The 15,150-nt window shown below is 40.9% G+C and overlaps 1 protein-coding gene across 1 annotated transcript in view; it reads right to left on the bottom strand.

The window, feature by feature from the left end:
• Positions 1-15,150, bottom strand: part of Tmem236 (transmembrane protein 236) — a 47,215-nt gene that overhangs the window by 11,893 nt on the left and 20,172 nt on the right. Inside the window, exon 3 of the mRNA XM_021194987.1 lies at positions 13,979-14,120. Coding sequence (XP_021050646.1) covers positions 13,979-14,120 — 142 coding nt within the window. The remainder of the gene's footprint in view (positions 1-13,978; positions 14,121-15,150) is intronic.

The raw sequence follows: 15,150 nt of genomic DNA, 5'->3' as shown, positions 1-15,150 counted from the left end.
AGGGAGTCTGGTTCTCACTCTTTCGCCTGCCTGCCATTAGGACTAAGCAACTGCTAGATCCTTGGACTTCCATTTACAGCTACTACTGAACCATTGTTGGGAATTGGACTGCAGACTGTAAGTCATCAATAAATTCCTTTACTATATAGAGACTATCCGTAAGTTCTGTGACTCTAGAGGACCCTGACTAATACAGCCAACTATTTTCTCTGAGAGTAGCATATTTTAAACAAAACTAATTGCTAATGATTCAGACAGAACATTGTGGAGAAGTACAGAAAATTAGCTATTGTTTTAACATTTCATTTTTAAAAAAAAAAATAGGTAGTCACAAAGCATGTGTCAACCACTTGCAGCCACTTGCATGTCACTTGCTGAAGACAAGAGGAAAAACAGACAGTGCCTTTGAGTGTGCACCTAGGCAAATGGTGGTCATACTGATGTTGATACTCTAGACTCCTTGGAGGTGGGAAAGACAATCAACAATCTGAACTAACACATGATGAGGTGTAGCTCCTACCTGGCATAACTTTAATTTAATTTAATTTAATTTAATTTAATTTAATTAGAGAAGAAGAGAAATTAAGAAAGTAAAGCAAACAGTAAGAATAAGTGAGGCTTGTTATGGTTTGGTCGTGGGTGGCTTGGTGCCCATGAGGAAGTCCACAAGTTTGAGAGCTAGGTTTGCACTACTGTTTTAAGATCACGAAATAATCCCTCGTATTTTCCCATCCTCACCACAAAGTAGAATACTGCCCTGGGAGTACTACTATCTGGAGTAGAGAGAGCTTATACCCTCAAGCAAGAGTTCACAGTAAGCACCTCTTCCCGATTCTGAGAACACCAGTCAGGGATTCGCTCTGGCTGTGTGAACTGCTCTTTATAGTAGTGTTTACACCACAGATGCTGGCAAGTGCCGATGCACCAGGGGCTTGGAGGTGGCTCTTAGCCAAAGCATTTGCAATACAGGCAAGAGGGCCTGAGTTTAGACCCCAAGCACCCATGTAAAAGATGGACATGGTGACTTCCTTCTGTAATCATAGTGCTGGAGAGGCAGGCAGGAAAATCTTGAGAAGTCACTGGCAATTTCTGCCAAAGTGATGAGGGGAACGAGGAGAAAAAAAAAGAGGCATAAGAGACATGGTGAAAAAGAAAAGCAGGAGCAACTCAAGGCTATGAATCAGCCCATCATCATTTCAGGAAGGGCTCTTGAGCACTTCCTAGCTGTGAAATAGCTGTGCTAACTTCCATTCAAGAGGCAATGCATGATTATTCAGAAAATTCAGAAACCCTAGTATCCAGTTTCAGTTCCCTGTTAAGCACCACATGAATCTGCTAAGAGAAGCATGTGCCATCTCTGAGCTTTAAGCAGTGGAAGCTGTTAAAGGAACTCTTATCTGAGAATCCAACTGGAAGGCTGGAGGTTTAGAGGCTGTTTTCCTTGCTACTGTTACTCCACAGATGGATCTAACGCTGAACCAGAACTGTTAAACCTTGTGCTTCAGTGTTTAAAGGGATTCCAGTTTTGATTTTTGAGAACGTTTACTGATTAGAACTTCCTGCCGCCCACCCCCCCAGCTTCTGGTGCAGGCAGTTCTGACCTTCCCCCACAGTCAAAATAAGGTTGGAGAACAGGAATGCCTTACTATGTATGTAAATAGAAAACAATTACAATAGTATATGTTTATAGCATCTACACTTCTAAACATGTTCTGTATATAAAATGATAAAACAACATGCCAAATGTTTAGGCTCAAATAATTCTAAACTTGGAAGGTGAAACACTTTCAGTATTTCCTGTATTGTTACAAATAATTGGGGGATTCAAGTGCCCAAATAGAGACTAGATTTAGAAATGTTGGTATTGCGCTGAAGCTGGGTGACAAATGGCGACATACAGGAAAGTGAGCTTATTCACGGCCTTCAGAGCACCCATCTCAGCTTTATGTATACATCGTCGGTGGTACAGCTTAACATCTTCTCAAGTCCCCTGGACCACAAGCTCCACGAGAGAAGCCTCAGTCGCATCTTACTCTCCCACGCCAGCAGTAAAAACCCAGCTACCTTGCTATGGCACACACAAGCTAACTGAAGGATGGGAGGAATATCTGTCCTGGAGTCTGTTCCCATGAGGGAGCAATGAGAATCCTGGGAAATAAAGAACTTACAGCAAGGTCGTAACCCAAAGCATGGGACTATGGTCCCAAGACAATGTCTCTGGCTCTATAGAAAGAAGGACTTTTGAGTCCTGCATAGGCTCAACCACTCAGATTGGCTCCTAGCCCTGTCTTTACATAGATTAAGACTGAGTCCTTTCGAACGCCCTTGAGGACATCTGGAAAAGATGGCACTGTGGCCTGAGAACCTATGTAGCTCTATGGTAATAGAAGCTGTGGCATGGTCATGGGCCCAGAGAAGACTGATAGCCTAGTTCAACATTTCCATAGGACCCAGGCAGAAAAAAGGTTCCACCCCCAGCAGCTGTCATTCAAAGGATTCAGATGCCTCCCAGACAGGAGTAGCATCGAGGGTCATGGGGCTAGGGAATAAAAGTGCTGATGTATTTATTATTTGGAGAACACTGTGTAAGTTCATAGCAAACAGTCTTTCCTCACAGTCCAGTAATCAACCCATGCATACCCTGTGAAATAGGGGCCTTGGTGGGAGCTTAAGAAAGGCAGTGTTCCCATAGATAGGATCCCGTCATCAACTGCACAGAATGAGGGCAAACACATGCACATGTTTAAACAGTCCCCTCTAGTCTAAGGTAAGAACATGTAGACATGGAAACTCAATAACCCAGACCTGTGATTACAAACTTGCCTTGGATATTATAGCTATGAAAAATGGAGTTTGGTCTTTATTGTAAAAAAATACATACTGAGTTCTTTATATCTCTTTATTCTTATCAGACTCTCTGGAAATCTTAACATTCATTCCAAAGACATCTTATAACTTTCAGTATTCTTGTCTTGCATACTAAATTGGTCCATGACTTTTTTTCCCACAGAGGAGAAAAGTGACCACTTTGTAATGCACTATTGAAAGCATCTGAGACTGTGGAGACGCTAGAGTTGGTACAGCACTTGCTTGTAGGCATTAGGAACTGAATCACCAGCATAAACATCTGGGGAGGGGTTGTTGTGTGCTTGTAATCTCTGTACTTGGGAGGCAGAGGCAGGCAGATCCCTGGGACTTCCTGACAAGCAAGCCTGTCCCAGTGAGTGAGCCCCAAATCCCGTAAGTGATCCTGTCTCAAAAACAAAACAAAACAGAACAAAACAAAACAAAAGAAGGTGGAGAGCTCCTGAGGAACAACAGAAACATTGGCCTCCAGATACATGTGCAGACACATGCATGTGTACACACACACACACACACACACACACACACACACACACACACACACACCTGACCTCATAAAATGGAACCTGAACTCAAGGCTATTTAGCAGTGATGCCCTGTGCCTGCTGGCACAAGGTTCATGCCAAGAGCATTTTGGGAACTGTCTCTGTGATGTAATTCTGACATCTGGTATTTCATTAGAAGGGATAAATCAGAAATGTGACTCTCCTCTCCCCCACTGTCTGGGAAATGGACACTTATTTCTTCAGAAAGGGGAGAAGGCCTTAGAACTATGCAGCTTTCTGAAACTTCCTTCTCCGTAGCAAAGGAAAAGAAAGGAAGGGAACAGACTTGTTCTTGGAACAGCCCTGGACACAGTGTTCCTCAGACAGAGCACCCAGCACCTTGCCAAACCACACAACATGGAAACCTAGCTTGCACTGTATGTGCACATATTGTTTAATAGGCTGTTCCTTAAAAAGAAACAAAGAGGAACTCAAAATGCCATTTTATTCTGAAAAAATCCCATGTCCCATTTTTTTACTCATTTGAGAGTTCATACATGTATACAGTGTTTTGTGATTACACACACACACACACACACACACACACACACACACACTCCCATTTCCCTTTGGATTTTCCACCCCTAACCCCCAAACCCTAACCCTAAGAATGCTAACCCTAACACCCTGGGTCTAACCCTCTAACCCTAACAACCCTAACCCTCTAACCCTAACAACCCTAACCCTCTAACTCTAACCCTAACCCTAACAACCCTAACCCTAACCCTAACAACCCTAACCCTCTAACCCTAGCCCTACACAGGTGGATTAGGATGGTGAGGGATAAAGGATTACAGTGGCAAATTATGTCTCTCTATATGTGGATCAATGAGTGCATATATATGCTCTCATGATTCCTAATTAACGTTTTCATATATTATATTTTGATTATATTCTTTGTCCTCCCCCAGCCCCACCTAGTTCCTCCCCACTCAACTTCATTCTCTCTCTCTCTTCCTCCCTATGCCCCAAAAAACACAAAAACTGAAAGTCAAAAATAAACAACAAAAACACAATAAGACAAATTAACCACAAAACAAAGATTTCACATAACAAAACAAACAAACATGGAGTCAGTTAAGTGTTGGGTAGTTACTCCTAGACATGGGGCCTACCCTCAAGTATGGTTGATGGTCCCAATGACACCCCATTGGAGAAAACATTTTGCGGTTGGCAGAGGGTAAGCCTTGCAGATAGTTTCTCGGTTAGGGGTGGTGCTTTGTACCCACCCACCCCCTTCCCAGTTTTGAGATCTGGTCTGGTTTGAACCTGTGCAGTCTCTGTGAATTCATATAGGCATTATCCCTGCTTTGTGTAGAAGAAGCTGTTTCCTTGAAGTCATCCACTCTCTCTGGGCCTCGAGGGGAGGGGCTTGATAAACACCATTTAGGGTGTGTTGTATTTTGTCGTCTCAGTGTGTGCTCTAGGTTGGCCTTATGCTGGCTGTCTTCCTGCCTCACTACCCACGTGCTGGGAGAACAGCATGCAACATATAGAGAGAGTTTGAAAGGACTCTCCTGGTGGTGTGACTTGCAAGACCCCATGTGTATGTTAACAGGTGGCTTCTGGTTCAGCTTAAATAACTTAAAAGTTCCGCATGTATTACCATTCCCATTCAGTTAAGTAATTATGTACAGGGGTTGGGGATCTAGTTTTGCGGTAGAGCATGTGATTACTATGTACACAGACATGGATTCACTCTTTAGCACAGAGGGAAGAAGAGGAGGAGGAGATGTTGAGGAGGAAATAGTAGTCACATTTTCCTAAGGCACTATCAGAGAGACATGGCCCAGAGGAATGCTTTCTTTTCTTCTTTCCTCCCTTCTTTATATGCTGCTGAATCTAGAGCAACGCTGCCCCGCCACCTCTTCTACAGCCAATGTGCAGATCCCTCAGTGTTGTTGAACAGAGTCACATACTGTTGGTTAGAAGCAGAAGAAATTCTCTCCACGCTGTTTCCAGCAAGTTGCTCATCCACCTGTTACCCAGTCCCTTGTCTGCTTCATCCCTGCACTGCCCATCCAATACAGGTCCGGGGCCTCCCTATCTGCACACTCTCCCTCCAGCCATCTCTATGGTTCTCCACACTAAGTGTACATCCTACTTCATGATGAAGTTGTGAGCATCACAAGTTGTCAGTTATCCCTGATTTATTTCTCTCCATTCCCTCCCCTTTTTTTTTTCACAATTGAAAATCACCTAGGGATCTTCAAAAATTACTAGTCCTGTGTGAGAATGTTAAATAATAAAATAATTCATAATCTCTTTTAAAACTACAAATGTGAGGGTCCTTCTGCTCAAAATACACATTAATTATCTTTAGATGCAGCCTGCATTTCATAAAATACAAGACCCCTTATTTGGTTCTCATATATACCTGTGAATGAATACCATTGCACTTAATTCAAGACTCAAACCAAGGTTTATCTAGTGAGAATTTCTGCTTAACAATCTACATGTGTCCGCGTCTAGACCCAGAAGATCTAGTTTAGTCATGTTTAGGTTGAGTCATGTTTAGAAGTCTAGTTTAGGACTGTACTTGGCTCTAATGTCTTTAATACACACCATCAAATGGTTTATTTTAATTTTACACTGTGTATGTGATATGTACACGTGTGTGGATGCATGCTCCTAAACACATACATGCAGAGAACAGAGGAGGATGCTGAGGATCCTGCACACCCTGCCTAAGTCTCCCCAGCCAGCCAGTTTCTCACTGAACCTAGAGCTAGGCTGGCAGCCAGTAAGCCTCCAGGATCCTCCTGCCTCACATGGTACAGCACTGTAGTTAGAGATGCATGGGGAGCCTCCCCAAGCCCCAGCACTGGGCTTGCACACATAGGAGCAGCTTTTTAAGTGGGTGCTGAGGATTTATATTCATATCCTCACAGTTAAGCAGCAAGTATTCTTACCTACTGGACTGTCTCCCCAATTCCTGTAAGTGGTTTTTATATGCTATAAGTCATTAGAAAAGCAGAAATACGAGAGAGGTATAAATCAAAAACTGCTGAGTCAAGTCAATTAATGTATTAGCTTACTTAATTCATTAATTATTTATGAACGAGCAAACTTGGATCCTGTACAGAATTCAACTTTCTGCTGGCTTGGCTCAGTTTGGTTTGGCTTTGAAACAGGGTCTTACTACGTCGCCCGGACCGGCATAGAACCCAGGGTTCTCCTGCCTGAGCCCAGAGAGTGCTGGGCTTGCAGTGGTAGCCCCCGGGCCCAGCTTCAACTTTCCTTCAACAGACTTCATTTAAGAAAAAATATTTTTTTATCATTTACAGAAAAAGAAGACTTTTAAGCATAATGTCAAAGTCCAAACCAATAAGGATAAATTGGTAGCGTGAACTATGAAAAAAATTTTTAAATTCTGTCTAAACCATCATAGCAAATTGAGAGGCAAAGAAATGATGATATTGATGCTGCAGCTATGGCCGGCAGAGCTTAGCATACCTGACATTCATGGGATTCATAACCACCCAGGACACAAAATCCCAAAGACAGTGACATGTCATTATTAAAAAACTAAAAGTTACCAATAAAATGCGATAACTTCCAATACAACCAAGATGTTTATAAAAGTAAGGTCTGAAAGCCTATTTTTGCCTCTGAAACTAGTAAAAAAAATAAATTAGAATAAAAGTCATAGTTGAGAGGTGTGTGTGTGTATATGTGTGTGTGTGTTGTAATGTGTGTTTGTGTGTGTGCATGCATGTGTAGGTGTGGAGTGGGGGGTGTACATGTGTGTGTATGGTATGTGTGTGTAATGTGTATGTGTGTGTGCTGTGTGTGTGTATGTGGTATGTGTGTATGCATTTGTATGTGTGGGGGGGGTGGTATACATGTGTGTGTATGGTATGTGTGTAGTGTGTGTGTATGCGTAGTGTGTGTGTGTGTGTGTGTGTGTGTGTGTGTGTGTGTGTGTTCGCATGCTCACATTACTGCTTAGGAACTGAATTAGAACTTTTGGAGAGAATGCAATCTTTGGCAACATATATGAAAAGCCTTACAACCTTATGTGGACATTGAATGAGAAATTTGACATGGGAGCATTTGTCCTAAAGAAACCTTCACTTGTGTTCCCAAGGTCTCTGCAGTGTCTGACCTAGGCTGTGAGTTAGTGACAAGAGGTGGAGGGACAGGATGGGACTGGGAGGAGTGGAGGGAGGGAAACTGCTGTCAGGATGTATTGAATGGAAGAAGGATACATTTTATAAAATGTACTTTTAAAAGGTTGCTTAAAAGGAAAAAAAAAGGAAGCAAAGAAATCTTCACCTGTATCACTGAGGTCCCTGCAGTACTTGGCCCAGGACTGGGACTTAAAGAGATGACGCCACAGGAGTTGGACTCGGGTCCTTGTGAGCAGATTTATTTGAAAACCTCACCCTGCCAACATCATACCTGGCATCTCCTCTGCTTCACAAAGTGCTGAGGTTTTCTACTCAAATAGCCTGCTGACCTCATCTCTAGCCAGCCCTCTCTGTCTACGCTGGCTGCTCTAATGCAGTCCAACCACTGTTGCCACACACCACACCGGCTTCCCATCCCCTTCTATGGCTCCCCATGTGAGCAGCCAGTCTGTAGTAGTCAGTGGCTTCTGGCAACATGGTTGCCAAGGAGTCTGGGCATGGAAAGCCACTCCAGGTCTTCTGAGGACACTCTGCCCTCATCCCCCTGATCCTCCAGGCTGCAGTCCAGAGGTGGTTAACTCTTGCCATTCTCAGCTCCTGTTGGGCCATTCACCTCGCTGAGTGGCTTCCACTTCCCACACACAGTGCAGAGTCACTTTATAATGTAACACAGCTGCACTGTACAATATGCACACTCTGCCCTTAATGTGTCTCTCCTTCCTGATTCAAGCACACATTGCTTGACTTGCTCTACCCATACCACTGTGCTGTACAAGAGCAATAATAGAAAAAATTTTAAATAATAAATCAGTCAAATCTAGGCAACAATAACAGGCTAGTTAATATAATGGAATAGTATTTGACCAATAAAAATTGTGTTATAGTAGATAAAATAGCAAGAATAGCAAGTCTAGTATACACTGTAGGAGAAAAATCACAAAGTAACTTCTTTTAACTGAGTACGTAACAAGAGCCCATCAATTATACATTTCTAACTTATAGAGTTATAGTTGGTTTAGTTTTTCCTTTTCGTTGTTGTTGTTGTTTTTCTTGATGCAAGATGTCTTTACGTAGCCCTGGCTGTCCTGGAACTAGCTCTATAGACCAGGTTGGCACCATTTTTTTCCTTTTTAAGACCTCTATTTTACTATGTCTTTAAATGAGTATATATTGTTTTGTTAAAAAAAGAAAAAAAGAAAAAAGAAAACATTCAAAAATAAAAGGGTTCAAAACAGCGCAATAAAAAAGTTGTGTGGTTTGCAAAAGCACTGTGTGCAGATTCTGTGAGTTCCATCAGGATAGGCTGAGTTGGCACTGAGCAGCAGGAGCTATGTGAGTCTTTTTGTGGGGTTCCTTCTGCCTTTAGATGGCCTTCTGCTTATAGAGCCAGTCTATAGAGAGCCTGAGCTGCTTCAGCTATGGCACTGGCTGAGAGGAGGCACAGTCTACAGTTATAAATGAGCTTATGAATTAGTGGTCTTCAAGCATTTGGAGAAAACCCTCCTCCTGTTATCTCCAGACAGAACTTTATATAAAACATCTAAACAAAAGCCCTTATTGTCCTGCTGAAAAAGGCACTAAGACCTTTGATCTAATTAAAGCTCCTTTACTTCCTTCTCCAAGTCCAAGGTTTGCACTGAAACTCTCAAAGCTGTTTTGCAAGCTTTCCAAGTGACACACTGACAGGCTTGTCACAGATGGTTTAAAGATGGCAATTTCTGTCCCAGCAACGTTTGTTGACTGATGGTGTGACATCCATCCAAGCTACTTTTACTTCTGGGACACACCCATGGGTAACATGAACACTTGACTTCCCTGCAGTCCAAGCTTGCTCAACGGAGAAAGTTTGTTCTCTGTGTCCACCTACAAGCCCCTGCAAAACTCAGGCCTCTCCTTTGGTCTCTGCTGACCTCTAACACCTAGGATGACATGAGTATCCCTTCGTCTGCAGCTGAATATAGTACTTTACACACAGACCCTACAGCACTTTTAATAATGTACGCCTCACATTTTGTAACATCGGCTCTAGCCTAGGCTATAAACATTACTTAACTGAGTTCTGCTGATAGCATTGAAAACTCTCACAGCCACTGATATTCTTATATTTATGTTTGCATCTTCCTGTTTCTGTGGGCTTGAGAGATCCTGATAGAGGCAGGGGGAGGGATCCAATGGTGCACATCATTGAGATTCAGGCAACGGAATATCTATTGTAAATCCTGACGTTAGGAGAGTCCATGAATCATCTAGGACAGATTATCTGGAAAGGAATCTGACGCCACTAGATTCCGCTTCATCTATGGGTAGGAGGGGACACTGTGTTGTCTAGTGGAGGATAATGGAGATTCCTTGAAACCCCTGAAGCCCAGGCACCATTAGCATTTGTACATTATGGAGCTAAAGAGCCTCATTTCCAAACAAAACTTCCAATCTTCTGTTTGCAACTTGTCCGGAAAAGCAAGATTCAGTGGAAGGAAGTCAACATTCCAGCTGTCAAGAGAGAGGGAGAGAGGGAGAGAGAGAGAGAGAGAGAGAGAGAGAGAGAGAGAGAGAGAAACTACCTAAAGTCCTGAAAGCACACCCGGGCAGATTCCAGACACTAAGCACAGGGCTGTTTGGAGCTGAGTACAGTGGGCAACCACGCACAAAAGACAACTTTACGTAAAGAGGGAATTCCGGGACAGTCTGAAGCAACAAACAAGAACACAGGAAACTCGGCACCAGTTAGGTCTTGAAATGGGAGCAAGGACAAGATGGTGATTGAAAGCAAAGAATGGTAGATGTCCAACTCTCTGGAGCCACAAGTAAGGGCACCAAGGCATGAGGATCTTTGAAAGTGGAGCAAAAACAGCATGGTGGAGGAGTGACTCAGCGGGCCAGCCTCAGAGAGACAGGCGGTAGACACTTTATGTATCTGTGAAATTATCACACAGAGAGATCATGCAGGTGCCAGCAGACTGTTCCCATGGAGCTAGCTTCACTGGACATGAGACCCTGCACTCAGAAGCCATGCTGTCATATCACTGGACACCCAGTTCTCACTGCTCCCCACCTGTAATTCAAGCTCTCAGATGTTGGAAACAAGAGGATTCTGAGCTAAAGATCAGCCTGGACTACACAGCTAGACTGTCTTTTAAAATGATTTGTGGGCTGGTGAGGTGGCTCAGTGCGTAAGAGCACCCGACTGCTCTTCCGAAGGTCCGGAGTTCAAATCCCAGCAACCACATGGTGGCTCATAACCATCCATAACAAGATCTGATACCCTCTTCTGGAGTGTCTGAAGACAGCTACAGTGTACTTACATATGATAAATAAATAAATAAATAAATAAATAAATAAATAAATAAAATCTTAAAATGATTTGTAAAACCAAAGTGTTTAATCAGTATCTTCTAGAGGATAAATGAGAATATACTATTGGCTCAAAAGTCCCATAATTTATTGTATTAATGTGCATTCTAAAATGAGAGTAGAGTATCTGAGTTCAAGATTTACATAAAAATTGATTATTTGTAACACTAATATTTACAAAGGCAGTTCTAACTTTTGAAGTGTGATTTTTGTTATTGACTGGCAGAGCTATTGCAGTATGTGTCAGTGATGTCTCAACTAAGAAGCAGCAGGGCTTCACTTTGTTCTAGTCCCCTTCCAGGGCTGGCTGCTTCGGAAGCCTTTATTTAGTATCTAAAAACATCACTGCTGGATCCAGAAGAAAGTACCCAATCATCACTATAGACAATTAAAAATCATTAACTATTTTAAATATTTTAAAAGTATATATACTTTTATATATTATATATAATATATAATATATTGTTATAATATATTAAAAACAATAATATAATAATTTTAATATAATTATATAGTATAATAAAATATATATTGTATATAATATATGACATAATATATATGTATTATATTATATGATTATATATTATTACATTATTACATAATGTATATTATATAATTATTTATTTTATATCACCTATTGCATACAATAATAGGTAATATGCACTATATTATATATAGCAATATATTATGTTAGATGTGAGTTATAAATTAGTTATTAATTATTAATTAATTATATTAATATTATAATGTGTATATTATATTATATCAATAATATAACATCATATACCATTATATTATATATGTTAATATTGCTAATATGAAATATATCATATAATAATTATATATGATATATAGATATATTAATATATATTGTATTATATAATTTACTATAAAACTTTATTGTATATTTATATATAGTATGTAACTATATTATATATATAATACAATATTATGTGAGAATATATCTTATTTATATATAACTCATATAGAAATACAAAGTATAATATATACTTTATACATAAATATGTGATTTTTTTTCTAAAAACAGAACTTTCATTTGGGCAAAAAGTTTACATGGACATGTAAAATACAGTCATCAAGAGCAGAACAATTTGAAAACAGTTTCCAGGAGCTTAGAGACAGAGCGAGTGAGAAAGGTGTAGCGTCTCACACATTTAAAATAGACGCTTGGCTTTCGGGGGAAGATGGAGCTCGGGAGTACTTTTCCCTCAGTGTGTGGCCCTTGGGCTGTCATTGAATTGTCACCTGTGTGATGTTGAACATAATGGCATGTGATCGCCCACTCAAGGACAAAGTGTAAAATGAAAGGCTCTGCTTTCCTGGTGGCCTACAGGACAGACCTCCTTGCCATCTCCAGAGCAAGGCACCAGGGTGGTGTGTGGCCAACAAATGACTGACTCTCTGGTCGGTACCCTGGCCACTCTGAAGCCATCTCCGTCCACCTGTTGGGAGTGATCTCCCAATCACTGCCTATATCAAGTACACACCCAACACAATTGCATTCTTATAACACAGCACGTCAATCACACATTAGCACATGAAACTAAATGGAACTGGAAACAATGTATGTCTAAACAAAGAAAGTACTCGACACATGGAATACATTTTAGAGGTCAGCCTATATTTAACTTCAACTTTATAGGAAGGTGGTTTGTCACAGTTTTACTAATGTGAATGTTGCCCTTTTTTAAAATCCATAATTTAAAGTATGCAATTCTCTAACTCGTAAGTCGGACGTACAGATGTTACACTGATTCTTGTAGCAAAAGTCTTCAAACAAAATGACATTTTGGTTCCTTTCATTGTTCATTTTTTGAGAGTCCCTAACTCAGGCTGGCTTCCAACTCCTGGTCCTCCGGTCTCAGCAAGAATACAGCTGTGTGACACCAAATCAGACCCAAAACTATTTTATTCCTCTAAATTTAAGATTTTAAGAACATTTCAAAATTACCATGTCAATAATGTTTCCTTGCTAGAGTGCACATTAAGCTTTATTGGTATGAAATATTAAATTGAATAATTAGTATTAGGTATTTTTACAAATTTATAGGCACTACCAAAATATAAATAAATAATGACTGGTATCAAAGTAGGTTTTAAAATATTTAAGTTTAGATATTTTAATTTTCAAGCTTCTCTCAGTCACTAAGAAACCCTGTCTCTCCCATCCCTGGCATGTGGGACTTTCTAGTGGTTTCCCCATTCACTGCCCCACACTGTCCCCAAGACCCAGTGGGGATAACATTAGCGGAAATACCCAACAGCAGAGAAAGAACCTGAAGAGACCACCTCCGGTAGATAGACATGGCCTCCAGTTGAGGGATGGGGCAATCCACCCATCTCAAAATCTTTAACCTAGAATTGTTCCTGTCTAAAGGAAATGTGGGGGGATGGGGGAGAAATGGAGCAGAGACTGAAGAAAAGAGAGTGATCCTTGGGACCCAACCCATCCGCAGACCCCAACTGCCCGAGTCTATTGCTGATGCGAGATGTGCTTGCAGACAGGAGCCGTTATGGCTGTTCTCTGAGAGGCTTTGCCAGCACCTGACTAAGACAGATGCAGACACCTACAGCTAGCCATCAGACTGAGCCCAGAGGACCCTTAGGGGAAGGACTGACAGAGCTGAATGGGATTGTAACCCCATAGGAAGAACAACAATATCAACTAAGTCGGACTGCTCTGGAGCTCCCAGGGACTAAACCACCAACCAAAGAGGATACATGGGTGGGTCCATGGCTCAAGCTACATATGTAGTAGAGGACTGACTGCCTTATCTGGTATCAGTGGGGGTGGAGGTGCTTGGCCCTGTGGAGGCTTGTTGTTAGAGGAGTAGGGAAGGAGTGAGTGGTGAGTGGAGGAGCACCCTCTTAGAGGCAAGGGGAAGAGGGAGGGAGGGGGAGTTTGCATGAGGAGACCGGGAAGAGGGACAACATTTGAAGTGTAAATAAATAAAATAGCGAAAAAGAAACACTGTCATTAAACATTTTATCAAGGAACAGAATAACAGAAAAGATAAAAACTAAATAAAAAATGTAAGTATTGATATGTGAAAGGATACTTACCCTTTTGACTCCCTCTTAGAGGATATTGCCTGAGTTTTTCAATAATATCAACCACGATCAGGGACAACAGAACCAGAGACACTGGCAGATCAGGTAAGGATTCAGGCAACGAATTAGCTGAGCCATTGATATTCTTTTGAACCTGTTTCCAGAAAGCCACATAAGCACATTTAATCAGTTTGCTTTATTCATTCTAAACTTTGTCTGTAGTTTGCAGGCAGTGCTAAACTTACTATAAATGTATTTAATGAAAATTTCAAAGCTCTGGTTTTAGCTTCTCAGGTTTAAACCCCAAGTCTTTGAACCATTTCTAAATATGTAATGAGGATTAATTCAAGGTTTTATATAAAATAGAGCCCCATAAATGAATGCCAAAATACAATAGTATATGTAGCTCAGTTGGTAAAGCTCTTGCCTAGCAGATGTGAGGCTCTGGATTTGATCCTCATTTCTGGGTGTGTGTGTGTATGTGTGTGTGTGTGTGTGTGTGTGTGTGTGTGTCTGTGTGTGTGTCTGTGTGTGTGTCTGTGTCTGTCTGTCTGTCTGTGTCTATATCAGTGTGTGTTTGTGTGTGTGTATCTGAATGTGTGTTGCTCATCTCTGTATCTGTATGTGTCTGTATATATTTACGTGTGTATCTGTGTGTGTGTGTGTGTGTGTGTGCATGTGTGTGTGTGTGTGCCCAGTAAAAAGTGAAATGGGCCATTCTTCCAATTCCCCTGCTAAGCAGAACTATGACAGTCCTGGGAAGCTCAGTCTAGCTTTCTTCTTTATCTGCTTATGGTTTCTATAAAGAACAAACAAAAAAAGCTACAGCATGCATCATATTCATGGTGAAATATTGGAAATTTTCTCTCTGAGACAAGACAAAGATGCCTTCATGACCAGTTCTAACTAGCTTGTCCCGGATATCTTATAGTTCATAACACATCAAGAGAAAGTAATAAACTGTATTTAAGAATAAAAAATTAAACATCATTCTCATAGACTGTGAATGTATATGGAGGAAATTCTCCCAAGGGATATATTCTTTTTAATTACTAATGACAACAAAAACATAAAAATAAAAATGTTTTTAAAAGATAAAACCATTAACTGCAACTTCAGTCAGCAAGTCAATTATAATGCTCATTCTAAAGTGCGTGTGAAATTTTAAAGGGCAAAAAGTTGTA

Source organism: Mus pahari, chromosome 3, assembly GCF_900095145.1.
Source record: "Mus pahari chromosome 3, PAHARI_EIJ_v1.1, whole genome shotgun sequence".
Lineage (NCBI taxonomy): Eukaryota > Metazoa > Chordata > Mammalia > Rodentia > Muridae > Mus > Mus pahari.
Note: the sequence above shows the minus strand (reverse complement) of the source record. Positions and strands in the feature narration are given on the sequence as shown.